Here is a 15988-nt window from a genome sequence, read left to right on the forward strand (position 1 = left end):
GATCGCCCCCCACTCAGCTCCTGCCGATCGCCCCCCACTCAGCTCGTGCCGATCGACCCCCACTCAGCTCGTGCCGATCGACCCCCACTCAGCTCCTGCCGATCGCCCCCCACTCAGCTCCTGCCGATCGCCCCCTCTCAGCTCGTGCCGATCGACCCCCACTCAGCTCCTGCCGATCGTCCCCCACTCAGCTCCTGCTGATCGCCCCCCACTCAGCTCCTGCCGATCGACCCCCACTCAGCTCCTGCCGATCGTCCCCCACTCAGCTCCTGCCGATCGCCCCCCTCTCAGCTCCTGCCGATCGCCCCCCACTCAGCTCCTGCCGATCGCCCCCTCTCAGCTCGTGCCGATCGACCCCCACTCAGCTCCTGCCGATCGTCCCCCACTCAGCTCCTGCCGATCGCCCCCCACTCAGCTCCTGCCGATCGCCCCCCGCTCAGCTCCTGCCGATCGCCCCCCTCTCAGCTCCTGCCGATCGCCCCCCACTCAGCTCCTGCCGATCGCCCCCCTCTCAGCTCCTGCCGATCGCCCCCCACTCAGCTCCTGCCGATCGCGCCACCTTCCTGCCGACAGCCCCCCTCCCTTCCAAGAACCTACCTGAGGGCCGCAGCAGCCTAATATTTACATTCGCAGCTTGCTCGTGTAAACGAGATCTGATGGTGCCTCAGTGAGGTACTGGTGGTTTGGGGGTGCCGGGGCCTGTGCCCTCAGTGAGGTACTGGCGGTTTGGGGGTGCTGGGGCCTGTGCCCTCAGTGAGGTACTGGCGGTTTGGGGGTGCCGGGGCCTGTGCCCTCAGTGAGGTACTGGCGGTTTGGGGGTGCTGGGGCCTGTGCCCTCAGTGAGGTACTGGCGGTTTGGGGGTGCTGGGGCCTGTGCCCTCAGTGAGGTACTGGCGGTTTGGGGGTGCCGGGCCCTGTGCCTCAGCAATGTGTTTATATTTAACAATGTACAATCTTTCCGTTCCCAGATAAGGATGAGTGCTCGGTGGACAATGGGAGTTGCCAGCACGAGTGCCTGAACACGCTCGGGAGTTATGTTTGCCAGTGTCGGAACGGCTTCATACTGCATGAAAACGGCCTTGATTGTAAAGAAGGTCAGTGGGCTCTCAGTCTTCGTGTCTCTCAATTTATATATGAGGGCTCAGGAATTTCTGGCATGCAAGCCAGAAATAAATGTAAGTTAACTGGGCCCTGTTGAGGGGAAAATAGTCTGAGTTAACCTGTCGTAAGATTCACACTGACTTTGCTTTGGAACGAACTTACTCCTCAATAAGGAGTAGTTGAGGTGAATGACATAGATGCATTTAAGGGGAGGCTGGATAAACACATGAGGGAGAAAGGAATAGAAGGATATGCTAATGGGTTTAGATGAAGAGGGGTGGGAGGAGGCTCGTGTGGAGCATAAATGCCGACATAGACCAGTTGGGCCGAATGGCCTGTTTCTTTGCTGTAAATTCTATGTAATTCTATGCTTTGAAATGGTTTTAATGATGTAACGAAAACTATTCCGTGCTTTTGTCTGTAGTTGGGGAATGACCAGTACCTCAACAACCAGAGACCTGTCTCCTTGGACAGTGCGACATTCAGAAATGTCCCAGGTCCTCTCACTGTGACTTCTCACTCTCTCTTATTCTGAATCTCTTTGGGACTGTCCAGCTCACTCTGCTGGCTGTGTGTTAAAGTGTTGAAGCTCTAAATTGAATTTCGATAAAGACGACGTGATTTTCATCCATTTATTCCCCTGCAGCTGGCTGCGAACATAAAACAAACAGCGCTGAGGGAGTGATCACCAGCCCAAACTGGCCGGACAAGTACCCCAGTCGTAAAGAGTGTACGTGGGGAATTTCTGCCACGCCTGGTCACAGAGTCAAACTGGTAAATGTTTCCATTTCATGCAGAGCTGGTGCTCAATTCTAGAGGTGAATCAGAAAGAAAGAGCTTGCATTTATATAGCACCTTTCTCGACCTCAGGACGTCCCAAAGTGCTTTGCAGCCGATGAAGTAGTCACTGTTGTAGGAAACACGGCATCTGATTTGTGCACAACAAGGTCCCTCACAGAGCAATGAGTTCATGTTTTAGTGACGTTGATTGAGGGATAAATATTGGCCAGGACACCGGGGAGAACTCCCCTGCTCTACTTCGAATAGTGCCGTGGAATCTTTTACGTCCACCTGAAAGGGCAGAAGGGACTTTGGTTTATCGTCTCATGACACCTCGGACAGTGCAGCACTCCCTCGGTACTGCACTGGAGCGTCAGCCTGGATTTTGTGCTCAAGTCCCTGGAGTGGGACTTGAACCCACGACCTCCTGACTCGGGTGCCAGAGTTTTACCCACTGAGCCATCAGAGGAAATTCTCATCGGTGCTTATGGCTGCCGTCTGGCAGACTTGCTTCTCCATTTTGCTTTGGACCCTCATTCATGCTGTTCCTATTCATTATTATGAAAGACAAGCTGTGCTGATTGGATTAAGTGACTCCGATCATAACTGTTGCTCTGTAAGTCGACTCGCTGTGAAATAATGTAGCTTAACAAGTCCTATCAGGCTTTGTCTTATAAGGTGTTTTCTCAATTCACAATCAGAAAGATTGAAGAGGGACATGTGGGCATATCCAAAAGATTCAGATCACAGTGGGGTACTACTGTTACATCACTGGGTCACGCTATCATCTAGTTATATATCTTGGCATGAGAGTCTACTCCAGCATATAAGGGACATGGGATCCACTTACAGGAGTGACTGCACCACTGACTCCTAGAAGGTATCTAGTGCAGGAATTTGTAACGGGTCCCTGGTATATGGAGTTAGATCACAGATCAGCCATGATCTTATCAAATGGCGGAGCAGGCACGAGGGGCTGAATGGCCTACTCCTGTTCCTATGTTCCTAAAACTAATGGAGTGTAATACCTGGACCCTCTAACTTTTCCTTGTCTCCAATATCATTTTCTCTCTATAACATTAAACTATTGAATTACTTTGCAGTTATTCCCATGTAAAATGGTTGTGTGAGGGCTGGCTGGTGCTGAGTTAGCACAGCACTCTTTCAGCTCTGGGCTGGTTTTGTTTCCATTTCGGACTGATGGGATGAAGGTCTCCCTTTGCTGTTGGCTGTAAGAGTCCTGCATGAAATGAATGTGGAGCTTCCCTCAACTCATTCCCTCAGACTCTAAATTGACAATCTCCCCTTGGAGCGGTGGTATGGGGAAATATCCCATTGGTGTAGTAGGGGGCACTATTTGAAGGAAGACTTGCGATGAGACTTCCTTTGTTCACTAGTGATGGTATTAAATCCTTTGTCCAATAGGCCTTCAACGAGTTTGAAATTGAACAGCATCAGGAATGTGTTTATGATCATCTGGAGGTTTACGATGGGCCCAATGAGAAGTCTTCTATTCTGGGGCGTTACTGTGGGAGCAGAAAACCAGAACCTGTCCTCACCACAGGGAACAAAATGTTCATCAAATTCTTCTCCGATGCTTCAGTACAAAGAAAAGGATTTCATGCGAAACACAGTACAGGTGAGGGCAGTGACTGGAACTCACAGGATAAACTCATCTCAAAGGGGCACCATCTTCATACCAGAGTGTCTGACAAACTGTCCTGTTTTTTTTTCCCCATGTGCTTTCCAAATAAGTTGTGGATCTTCTTGCACTCCCAATACCACCGCAAAGTCCCAGAACATCACCCACTGCCCCGAGATGGTTCAGGGTACCTGATCCTTTTCTCACACTCTCCCTTTCCACTCACCTACCCCCACTATTTTGTTCTTATAATCTCTCCCTTGAGTGATAGTTTCCCCTCTTCCACTGACCCCACTCCCATCTCCACACTTCCTCAGCTCTTCAATATTAGGCATCAGTTGGTGGAGTCAAGACTTAGTGACCCCCAAGTGTGTTCAGGGGTAACTGGTGGAGTGTAACCAGCTAAAACTGCTCAGATCACCAGTGGTAAGTTTCCTGCTGATTGTCCAGTCATGACTGCAATACCCACCTCAGGCACAAGTCAGGAGTGTGATGGAATACTCTCAACTTGCTTGGATGAGTGCAGCTCCAACAACACTCAAGAAGCTCGACACTATCCAGGACAAAGCAGCCCGCTTGATTGGCACCCCATCCACCACCCTAAACATTCACTCCCTTCACCACCGGTGCACCGTGACTGCAGTGTGTACTGTCTTTTTTTTTATTCGTTCACGGGATGTGGGCGTCACTGGCAAGGCCGGCATTTATTGCCCATCCCTATTTGCCCTTGAGAAGGTGGTGGTGAGCCGCCTTCTTGAACCGCTGCAGTCCGTGTGGTGAAGGTTCTCCCACAGTGCTGTTAGGAAGGGAGTTCCAGGATTTTGACCCAGCGATGATGAAGGAACGGCGATATATTTCCAAGTCGGGATGGTGTGTGACTTGGAGGGGAACGTGCAGGTGGTGTTGTTCCCATGTGCCTGCTGCCCTTGTCCTTCTAGGTGGTAGAGGTCGCGGAATGCCGAAGGTATAATCTGATCCTTGTTCGATGATTTTCATGGACTCCCATGGGCAGTAAAGCAGTGAGGGTTTTGTCTGTGTACTTTATCAAATCCAGCAATTCATTGCTTTTCAGAGTGTGGAGGAAATCTCAGGGCCGAGGTCAGAACCAAACATCTCTACTCACACGCACAGTTTGGAGACAATAACTACCCTGGCCAGTCGCAGTGTGACTGGGTGATTGTGGCTGAGGATGGTTACGGGGTGGAGCTGATATTTCAGACGTTTGAAATCGAGGAGGAAGCTGATTGCGGCTACGACTACATGGAGCTGTACGATGGCCACGAGAGTGTAGCCCCCAGGCTCGGGAGATTCTGTGGATCAGGGGTAAGACTTCAGAAATGAGTGAGAGGGGCAAGATGTCCATGTTAACAAGAGAATGGACCTCCCCTCGGTGGCTGGTAGGCAGATGTTTTCTGCACTGGTACTGGGCCACAAACACCAAGAAGGTCTCAGGTTTGACCCTTGGTCTGTGCTCAGTTAGATGATATCAACTGAGACAGTTTACATTATCATTTCAATTGGCCTCAGCACTCTTAGGCCCAGGTGTGGATGTGGGGGAGGGGCGAGAACAGCATCAGCTTTGCCTGTGATGTCTGGCGTGGTTAACTCTCCTCCTAACACCCACTCTCTAGGCTCAGCTCAATGAATTATGAGAGGCAAACACTGCACACTGCTGCCAGCAGAACCATTGCCCCAACAAAACAGATAGCGGTTCAGGGGAATGGGATTAGACTGGGTGGGATATTAAAGGGTATGGGGAGTGAGGGGAGAGTGGGATTAGACTGGGTGGGATATTAAAGGGTATGGGGAGTGAGCAGGAGAGTGGGATTAGACTGGGTGGGATATTAAAGGGTACGGGGAGTGAGCAGGAGAGTGGGATTAGACTGGGTGGGATATTAAAGGGTACGGGGAGTGAGCAGGAGAGTGGGATTAGACTGGGTGGGATATTAAAGGGTATGGGGAGTGAGCAGGAGAGTGGGATTAGACTCGGTAGGATATTAAAGGGTACATGGAGTGAGCAGGAGTCTAGGATTAGTCTGGGTGGGATATTAAAGGGTACGGGGTGTGACCAGGAGAGTGGAGTTGGACTGGGTGGGTTATTGGGAAGTGAGCAGGAGAGTGGGATTAGACTGGGTGGGATATTAAAGGATATGGGAAGTGAGCAGGAGAGTGGGATTAGACTGGGTGGGATATTAAAGGTTACTTGGAGCAAACTGGATAGTGGGATTAGGCTGCTCCGGCACAGACTTGATGGGCCGAATGGCCTATTCCTATGCGGGAACTTTCTATGATTGGTTGACTAATTGTTGCGTCCTTCCTTTATTTAATTAAGTTGGTGAACATCATTTAAAAAGCAGTTTTTGGCTGCTGATAATGTCTAAATGAGAGGAAGTTTGAAATGGGCGATAAATATTCAGGTAACAACACTGAGCGTTCTCCAGCCACCGAGTCAGATTAACACGGTTCTGGGCTGACGCTTTCTGTTTTCAATCGGAAATAATGATTGGAAAAGTTTGGATCTTTCTCCCCTGGGACCAGTGTTCAAACCCCAGCACAAACACCCTTGAGCTCGATTACAGCACAAAATACACACACAAAAAAGCTTTTTAAAAAGTCCTACCACCAATAGACACCCAGCGTGTGGAGGTTAAACTTCAGTGATCTCTAATGAACCAACTGGACTGATGCTCATTTCCCTTTCTCTAGCCCCCGGAGGAGATATACTCTGCAGGAGACTCAATAATGATTCGATTCCACACTGACGACACCATCAATAAGAAAGGTTTTCACGCTCGATACACCAGCACGAAATTTCAAGATGAGTTGCACATGAGAAAATAACTGGACAAGAGCCTTAAACATGGACCACTTCAAAAATGTTGTGTTTTGCTTCGATTGTACCTTAAACCGGGAGAGTCGGAATTGAGAGCCATTTATTGTTTTGGTTCAAATTGAATATGATTCAGGACCAGAAAATAAACCCCCTTTGTATCCAAAACATTGATTCGACATTTACCCCATTATTTCAGAAAAATGTTGTTCATCCAATTATTGTAACCCAAAAATAAAATACTGTGACTTCTGAAATTAGTTTCCCATCCCTGTCATTCTCATCCCAATACATCCCATCCCTGTCATTCTCATCCCATTCCTTCTCATCCCATTCCTTCTCATCCCAATACTTCCCATCCCATTCCTTCTCATCCCATTCCTTCTCATCCCAATACTTCCCATCCCATTCCTTCTCATCCCATTCATTCTCATCCCAATACTTCCCATCCCAGTCCCTCTCATCCCAGTCCCTCTCATCCCAGTCCCTCTCATCCCAATCCTTCTCATCCCAATCCTTCTCATCCCATTCCTTCTCATCCCAATACTTCCCATCCCAGTCCCTCTCATCCCAGTCCCTCTCATCCCAATCCTTCTCATCCCAATCCTTCTCATCCCATTCCTTCTCATCCCATTCCTTCTCATCCCAATACTTCCCATCCCATTCCTTCCCATCCCATTCCTTCTCATCCCAATACTTCTCATCCCATTCCTTCTCATTCCAGTCCTTCTCATCCCAATACTTCCCATCCCAGTCCCTCTCATCCCAGTCCCTCTCATCCCAGTCCCTCTCATCCCAATCCTTCTCATCCCAATCCTTCTCATCCGATTCCTTCTCATCCCAATACTTCCCATCCCAGTCCCTCTCATCCCAATACTTCTCATCCCAGACCCTCTCATCCCAGTCCCTCTCATCCCAATCCTTCTCATCCCAATCCTTCTTATCCCATTCCTTCTCATCCCAATACTTCCCATCCCAGTCCCTCTCATCCCAGTCCCTCTCATCCCAATCCTTCTCATCCCAATCCTTCTCATCCCAATACTTCCCATCCCATTCCTTCTCATCCCATTCCTTCTCATCCCAATACTTCCCATCCCAATACTTCTCATCCCATTCCTTCTCATTCCAGTCCTTCTCATCCCAATACTTCCCATCCCAGTCCCTCTCATCCCAGTCCCTCTCATCCCAATCCTTCTCATCCCATTCCTTCTCATCCCAATACTTCCCATCCCAGTCCTTCTCATCCCAATCCTTCTCATCCGATTCCTTCTCATCCCAATACTTCCCATCCCAGTCCTTCTCATCCCAATGCTTCCCATCCCAGTCCCTCTCATCCCAATCCTTCTCATCCCAATTCTTCTCATCCGATTCCTTCTCATCCCAATACTTCCCATCCCATTCCTTCTCATCCCAATACTTCTCATCCCATTCCTTCTCATCCCAATACTTCCCATCCCAGTCCCTCTCATCCCCATCCCTCTCATCCCAGTCCCTCTCATCCCAGTCCCTCTCATCCCAATCCTTCCCATCCCAATACTTCTCATCCCATTCCTTCTCATCCCAATACTTCCCATCCCAGTCCTTCTCATCCCAATACTTTCCATCCCAATCCTTCTCATCCCAATCCTTCTCATCCCAATCCTTCTCATCCGATTCCTTCTCATCCCAATACTTCCCATCCCATTCCTTCTCATCCCAATACTTCTCATCCCATTCCTTCTCATCCCAATACTTCCCATCCCAGTCCCTCTCATCCCAGTCCCTCTCATCCCAGTCCCTCTCATCCCAGTCCCTCTCATCCCAATACTTCTCATCCCAATCCTTCTCATCTGATTCCTTCTCATCCCAATCCTTCTCATCCCAATACTTCCCATCCCAGTCCCTCTCATCCCAATCCTTCTCATCCCAATCATTCTCATCCGATTCCTTCTCATCCCAATACTTCCCATCCCAGTCCCTCTCATCCCAATCCTTCTCATCCCAATCATTCTCATCCGATTCCTTCTCATCCCAATACTTCCCATCCCAGTCCTTCTCATCCCAATACTTCCCATCCCAATACTTCTCATCCGATTCCTTCTCATACCAATACTTCCAATCCCAGTCCTTCTCATCCCAATACTTCACATCCCATTCCTTCTCCTCCCAATGCTTCCCATCCCATTCCTTCTCATCCCAATACTTCCATTCCCAGTCCTTCTCATCCCAATACTTCCCATCCCAGTCCCTCTCATCCTAGTCCCTCTCATCCCAACCCTTCTCATCCCAATACTTCTCATACGATTCCTTCTCATCCCAATACTTCCCATCCCAGTCCTTCTCATCCCAATACTTCCCATCCCAGTCCCTCTCATCCCAATCCTTCTCATCCCAATTCTTCCCATCCCATTCCTTCTCATCCCAATACTTCCATTCCCAGTCCTTCTCATCCCAATACTTCCCATCCCAGTCCTTCTCATCCCAATACTTCTCATCCAAATACTTCCCATCCCAATACTTCTCATCCTAGTCCCTCTCATCCCAATCCTAGTCCCTCTCATCCCAATCCTAGTCCCTCTCATCCCAATCCTTCTCATCCCAATCCTTCTCATCCCAATACTTCCCATCCCAGTCCCTCTCATCCCAATACTTCTCATCCCAATCCTTCTCATCCCAATACTTCCCATCCCAGTCCTTCTCATCCCAATACTTAAACAGAAAGTAAGATTTCTCTTCCTTGCTGTTAGGACTTACTTTCTGTACGAATAACAAAAGAATGAAAGCATCTTGTTTCAACCACTCTGCCAGCTCTGCGATATGTAGCACCCTGTTAAAACTCAACTTGTCCTGATAACTGTTTACTGTTAAATGCTGGAAGAACACAGCAGGTTATGGAATTCCTGTTGGCACATTACATGGGCATTTGAAACTTTGAGGAGCCGGGAACGTTGCAGGAAATAGACGGAGAAATTAACCACTCAGTTTTTTTTAAATGATTGTAATATGTTGTTAAGCTCCTCAAACATTAGATACAATGTGAATATGAGAGAGCAACAGGTGCTACTGTATTTAAAAAATAGTTGGAAACTTTTTGCACCAAACCAGCCTGAAACTCAAGGGGCTGCTGATGGCTGTGATGTGGTTATTACATTTCAATGAAAAAAAGGAGAATAATTATTTAAAGAAAAATTGCTTAGATACAGTCAGAAATGCAGAATTTCAAAAGGTATCTGCACTTGCATGAAAACTACTAGTGATTCTGTTCAGAAAGCTGTTTTTAACCCAACACAATATATATGCATGAAAACGAGCAGAAAACTAAGCCTTAATTCTAGTGAAATATTATACAGTACTGTCTGCTGCTCCTGTGCGTGTGAAGCTGTATTGGAAGCATTTGGTAGATGGTTGTAGACGTTCGATGTAGATGAATAAAGTTCGGTTCATTATTTATTCCTAAGAAGAAATTCAGTGTGACAGGGGTGTGGAGGAGTGTGAGATTTGTGCTACTGCTCTATCTCTTTACACTATTGTGTTGTATGTAAAGCAGGGAAGTGTTTGTTGCAAATACTTGCAATGCATTTAACACTGAACGAAACTCTCTCTGTGAGTCATCTTCAAATACCCCAGACCTGCCCTGCTATGTTTAGACAGAAGCAGAGCCCCAAGCACTACATCATCATCATCCCTTTAAAATGTACAGAAACAACATCCTAGAAGTATGATCTTATGGGCTGTTTGTGGAGTGTAAGTGCCTGAAAGGTACAGAGTTTACCAAAAAATGCATTTATTCTTGATTTATAGTTTCTTTTTTCTGTTGGAATTGAAATAAAAAATGCTTTTTTAAAAAGTTCATTAAAGGTATGAAGTAGATCATTCATTGATAAGATTATTTAAAGTGTGATCGTCCCATGAAATTTACACCTGTGGGAATTTGGTTTGACATCATTGGTCCATGTAATGCTAGAGCCCGAGAGTCATGGGAGTGACACTGGCCCATGTAATGCTATAATGTTCGGGAATGGATGTTTTAACTTATAACTTCATAAGTCATTCCACAAGGGTTCAAAGACTAGTGGTGTCCACGGGGATCTGTGCTGGGGCCTCAACTATTCACTGTATTTATTAACAACTTAGATGACGGGATAGAGAGCCACATATCCAAGTTTGCCGATGACACAAAGATAGGCAGCATTGTAAGCAGTGCTAATGGAAGCATAAAATTAGAGAGATATTAATAGATTAAATGAATGGGCAAAACTGTGGCAAACGGATTTCAATGTAGGCAAGTGTGAGGTCGTCCACTTTGGATCTAAAAAGAATAGATCAGAGTACTTTCTAAATGGTGAAAAGCTCGAAACAGTGGAGGTCCAAAGAGACTTAGGAGTCCATGTGTATAGATCATTAAATGTCCTAGAGTCATAAAGTCATAGAGTTATACAGCACGGATAGAGGCCCTTTGGCCCATCGTGTCCGCGCCGGCCATCAAGCCCAGTCTAATCTAATCCCATATTCCAGCATTTGGTCCGTAGCCTTGTATGCTATGGCATTTCAAGTGCTCATCCAAATGCTTCTTGAATGTTGTGAGGGTTCCTGCCTCCACAACCCTCTCAGGCAGTGAGTTCCAGACTCCAACCACCCTCTGGGTGAAAAAGTTCTTTCTCAAATCCCCTCTAAACCTCCCGCCTTTTACCTTGAATCTATGTCCCCTTGTTATAGAACCCTCAACGAAGGGAAAAAGCTCCTTAGTATCCATCCTATCTATGCCCCTCATAATTTTGTACACCTCAATCATGTCCCCCCTCAGCCTCCTCTGCTCCAAGGAAAACAAACCCAATCTTCCCAGTCTCTCTTCATAGCTGAAGCGCTCCAGCCCTGGTAACATCCTGGTGAATCTCCTCTGCACCCTCTCCAAAGCGATCACATCCTTCCTGTAGTGCGGCAACCAGAACTGCACACAGTACTCCAGCTGTGGCCTAACCAGTGTTTTATACAGGTACAGAAAATAATCAAAAAGGCTAATGGAATGCTGGCCTTTATATCTAGAGGACTAGAGTACAAGGGGGTAGAAGTTATGCTACAGCTATACAAAGCCTGGTTAGACCGCACCTGGAGTACTGTGCTCAGTTCTGGGCACCGCACCTTCGGAAGGATATATTGGCCTTGGGGGGAGTGCAGCATAGATTTACTAGAATGATACCTGGACTCTAAGGGTTAAATTACGAGGAGCGGTTACACAAACCAGGGCTGGATTCCCTGGAATTTAGAAGATTAAGGGGCGATTTGATCAAAATTTTCAAGATATTAAGGGGAACAGATAGGGTAGATAAAGAGAAACTATTTCCGCTGGTTGGTGAGTTTAGGACTGGGGACAAAGCCTAAAGATTAGAGCCAGGACTTTCAGGAGTGAAGTTAGGAAACACTTCTACACGCAGAGGGTGGGAGAAGTTTGGAACTCTCTTCTGCAAATGGCAGTTGATGCTAGCTCAATTGTTAATTTTTAATCTGAGATTGATAGATTTTTGTTAGTCCCACATCCTTTAATATCTTTGGTTAAGGCAGGTATATGGAGTTACGTCACAGATGGCGGAACAGGCTCGAGGGGCTGAATGGCCTACTCCTGTCCCTATGTTCCTAAAGGCATTTATTGGCTTTCATAGGAATTAAACATACAATGATAATTATTATTACCAATGACTCCACATATACAATGATAACCATTACTAATAATAATTACACAGATGCTTGAAACACTTTCGGTAAAAATGAATTACCGGAGAATTCACCACATCACAGGTTTTGAGCTCAAGGGGGTGGGTTGGCCAAGCCTTGCCGAATTCTGGCCTATCTATTCTAACACCCCTCTTTTTATACCTTTCTTTCACTCTGGCTATGCGAGCATCCACATGTTTCAAAGTATTACCTCATCCAATTAGCCAGGCTTCAGTTTTAACAAGAATTACTCCCCATAACTTGATTCATTCTTGCTAATTTTCCTGATCTATGGCAGGTGTCTTTTCAAGGCTAGAGCTAACAAAGAATCTTTTTATCAGTGAAGACTGTCCCTGCTTGTTCTGTGTCTGTGCAGTAACTTGTCAGCTAAAGCTCTCTGACTGGAATTTCTTTTAATTTAAACTGTCCTTCTAACAGAAACTTACTTCACAGGCAAAAGCTAAAAGTTAAGAATTAACTTTCTTTACAGTTGCACCCCCCCCCTTAATGGTCTGAATCTATGTAGAAACATAGAAAAATTTACAGCACAGAAGAAGGCCATTTGGCCCATCGTGTCTGTGCTGGTCGAAACAGAGCTACCCGACCTAATCCCACTTTCCAACACTTTGTCTGTAGCCCTGTAGGTTACGGCACTTCAAGTGCACATCCAGGTACTTTTTAAATGTGATGAGGGTTTCTGTCTCTACCACCCTTTCAGGCAGTGAGTTCCAGACCCTCACCACCCTCTGGGTGAAAAAAATTCTCCTCAACTCCCCTCTAATCCTTCTACCAATTACTTTAAATTTATGCCCCCTGGTTACTGACCTCTCTGCTAAGGGAAATAGGACATAGGAACATAGGGACAGGAGTAGGCCATTCAGCCCCTCGTGCCTGCTCCGCCATTTGATAAGATCATGGCTGATCTGTGATCTAACTCCAGAGCACGAGCACAGTGAGAGGAAAAGGGCAGAAGCTGGACCAGCATTGGGGTGTCTGCTGTGGTCAAACCCCCAAGACTCTAGAAGGTTCTGTGGAGATGATGTTGGCTGAGATAAGGACAAGGAGAGCAAAGCTATTTGGAACCAAGGATGGGAAGACCCGGAAAAGGTCTGATGTGGGTCATTTGGAGGGAGGTGGTTCAGGCGGTCAGTGGCAGGTCAATCATCCCATGAATGAATATACAGTGTTAGCTGGTCAAGGTAAGTGATGGCACTGATACCCATGTAGATGTTGAGACAATGCTGGAAGCATGGTCACCTCCACACCATCCATGTACACAGGGTGTAAATGAAGATATGAAAGGGACACTTAAAATGCATAAGAAACCTCACCAAACCCACCATCGAACAGCCACACATCCCACTCCCACCATTCCACTGTTCCTCATCCCACATCCTGATACCAAGGGTGTGGAAAATTAAGGGATTGCTGCACAGTTTGCGTCTGAAAGCATGATCACAATAGAATACCTGCAGACACCTGGGTGAAATGAAATGTTGAATTAATCCCTAGTCTTTCTATACATTAAAAAGGTTGCCCAGAATCAGCAGCAAAAAGTGCCACCAGTAGAGGAAGGGCTGTATCATGTCCCTCACCAGCCACGCGGAGGAAGCTCTGCAACTCCTGGGGACGCTGGGGGAGATGGAGAGATTGGAGGAGAGCTGCCAGGTTCAGGTTGGTAATAAGATGGAGCACTAACAGAACTGAGAGTGGTTACAGTGTTCGGATAGTCTGATTAATGGAAAGGCCTCCTATCATTGGTCAGTAACTTCTCCTGAAACACAAGTGTGCACCCTCCTAAAATGAATGACCTTTGTGTCTGTCACAAGTGCTGGGTGTTTAGGGAGTGAAGGATCTGACGGGCAGCCTGACAGATCAAGAAAGCCCATTCCCGCACTTCAGTCACCCACTGCATCGTGGCAAGGGCAGTCCAGGCACACCCAGTTGGGGAGATGTAATGAGACAGAGGATCTGGGTATGCAGGGCATCATTTCAAAGTTTGCAGGTGACATAAAGGGGAACCAGTGGATGTAGTATATTTGGATTTTCAAAAGGCATTCGATACGGTGCCACACAAGTGGTTGTTACACATGATAAGGGCTCATGGGACTGGGAATAATATATTAGCATGGATAGAGGGTTGGTTAACGGACAGAAAGCAGAGAGTAGAATAAATGGGTCATTTTCAGGTTGGCAGGCTGTAACTAGTGGGGTGCCGCAAGGATCAGTGCTTGGGCCTCAGCTATTTACAATCTATATTAATGACTTAGATGAAGGGACCGAGTGTAATGTATCCAAGTTTGCTGACGATACAAAGCTAGGTGGGAAAGTAATCTGTGAGGAGGACACAAAGAGTCTATAAAGGGATATAGACAGATTAAGTGAGTGGGCAAGAAGGTGGCAGATGGAGTATAATGTGGGGAAATGTGAGGTTATTCACTTTGGTAGGAAGAATAGAAAAACAGAATATTTTTTAAATGGTGAGAAACTATTAAATGTTCGTGTTCAGAGAGATTTGGGTGTCCTCGTACAAGAAACACAGAAAGTTAGCATGCAGGTACAGCAAGCAATAAGGAAGCGAAATGGAATGTTGGCCTTTATTTTAAGAGGGTTGGAGAACAAAAGTAATGAAGTCTTACTACAATTGTACAGGGCTTTGGTGAAATCTCAACTGGAGTACTGCGTACAGTTTTGGTCTCCATATCTAAAGAAGGATATACTTGCCTTAGAGGCAGAGCAACGTAGATTCACTAAATTGATTCCTGGGATGAGAAGGTTGTCCTATGATGAGAGATTAAGTAGAATGGGCCTATACTCTCTGCAGTTTAGAAGAATGCGAGTTGATCTCATTGAAACATACAAGATTTTGAGGGGGCTTGACAGGGTAGATGCTGAGAAGTTGTTTCCCCTGGCTGGAGAGTCTAGAAATAGGGGGCAGAGTCTCAGGTTACAGGATCGGCCATTTAAGACTGAGATGAGGAGGCATTTCTTCACTCAGAGGGTTGTGAATCTTTGGAATTCTCTACCCCAGGGGGCTGTGGATGCTGAGTCATTGAATATGTTCAAGGCTGAGCTAGATAGATTTTTGGACTCTAGGGGAATCAAGGGATATGGGGATTGGGTGGGAAAGTGGAGTTGAGGTTGAAGATCAGCCATGATCTTATTGAATGGCGGAACAGGCTTGAGGGGCAGTATGGCCTACTCATGCTCCTATTTCTTATGTACTTATGTTCTTATAAAACTCAGAAATGTAGTAAGCAGTGAGGACAGTAACAGACTTCAGGGGGACTGGTGAAATGGGCAGACACATGGCAGATGAAATTTAGTGCAGAGAAGTGTCAAGTGATGCATTTTGGAAGGAAGAACAAGGAGAGGCAATATAAACTAATTGGTATAATCTTAAATGGGGTGCAGGGACAGGGAGACCTGGGGGTGTATGTACACAAATCTTTGAAGGTGGCAGGACAAGTTGAGAAGACTGATAAAAAAATGCATTTGGGATCCTGGGCTTTATAAAAAGCAATGAAGTTGTGCTTAAACTTTATAAATCACTGGTTAGGCCTCAGCTGGAGTATTGAGGGTGCAGAGGAGATTTACTAGGATGGTACCAAGGATGGGGGAATTCAGTGGGGAGACTGGAGAAGCTGGGGTTGTTCTCTTAAGAGTGGAGAAGGTTAAGGGAGGTTTAATAGACGCGTTCAAAATCACGAAAAGTTTTCATAGAATAAATAAGGAGAAACTGTTTCAAGTGGCAGGAGGGTCGGTAACCAGAGGACACAGATTTAAGGTGATTGGCAAAAGAACCAGAGGTGAGATGAGGAGAATTTTTTTTACTCAGTGAGTTGTTATGATCTGGAATGCACTGCCTGAAAGGGTGGGTGGAAGCAGGTTCAGTAACTTTCAAAAGGGAATTGAATAAATACTTCAAGGGGAGAAAATTGCAGGGC

General features: G+C 46.5%; 2 protein-coding genes across 6 annotated transcripts in view; both read left to right on the forward strand.

The window, feature by feature from the left end:
- The window catches only part of LOC137304203 (tolloid-like protein 2), a 163494-nt gene extending 156973 nt beyond the window's left edge, over positions 1 to 6521 (forward strand). For all 5 annotated transcript variants that reach the window (XM_067972761.1, XM_067972762.1, XM_067972763.1 and 2 more), the window contains 5 exons: positions 969 to 1094; positions 1748 to 1875; positions 3307 to 3520; positions 4596 to 4846; positions 6230 to 6521. In XM_067972761.1, the coding sequence (XP_067828862.1) occupies positions 969 to 1094; positions 1748 to 1875; positions 3307 to 3520; positions 4596 to 4846; positions 6230 to 6364 (854 nt within the window). In that variant the 3' untranslated portion in view covers positions 6365 to 6521. The remainder of the gene's footprint in view (positions 1 to 968; positions 1095 to 1747; positions 1876 to 3306; positions 3521 to 4595; positions 4847 to 6229) is intronic.
- A 91-nt stretch (positions 6522 to 6612) lies between these two features.
- On the forward strand, positions 6613 to 8684 carry LOC137303935 (uncharacterized; the record flags this gene model as incomplete). Its single annotated transcript, XM_067972343.1, has 1 exon — positions 6613 to 8684. A coding segment is annotated over one exon (1980 nt), but the record flags the coding sequence as incomplete, so codon positions are not given.
- Positions 8685 to 15988: the final 7304 nt, after the last annotated feature.

Source organism: Heptranchias perlo, chromosome 36 (genome assembly GCF_035084215.1).
Source record: "Heptranchias perlo isolate sHepPer1 chromosome 36, sHepPer1.hap1, whole genome shotgun sequence".
In the NCBI taxonomy this organism is placed as follows: Eukaryota; Metazoa; Chordata; class Chondrichthyes; order Hexanchiformes; family Hexanchidae; genus Heptranchias; species Heptranchias perlo.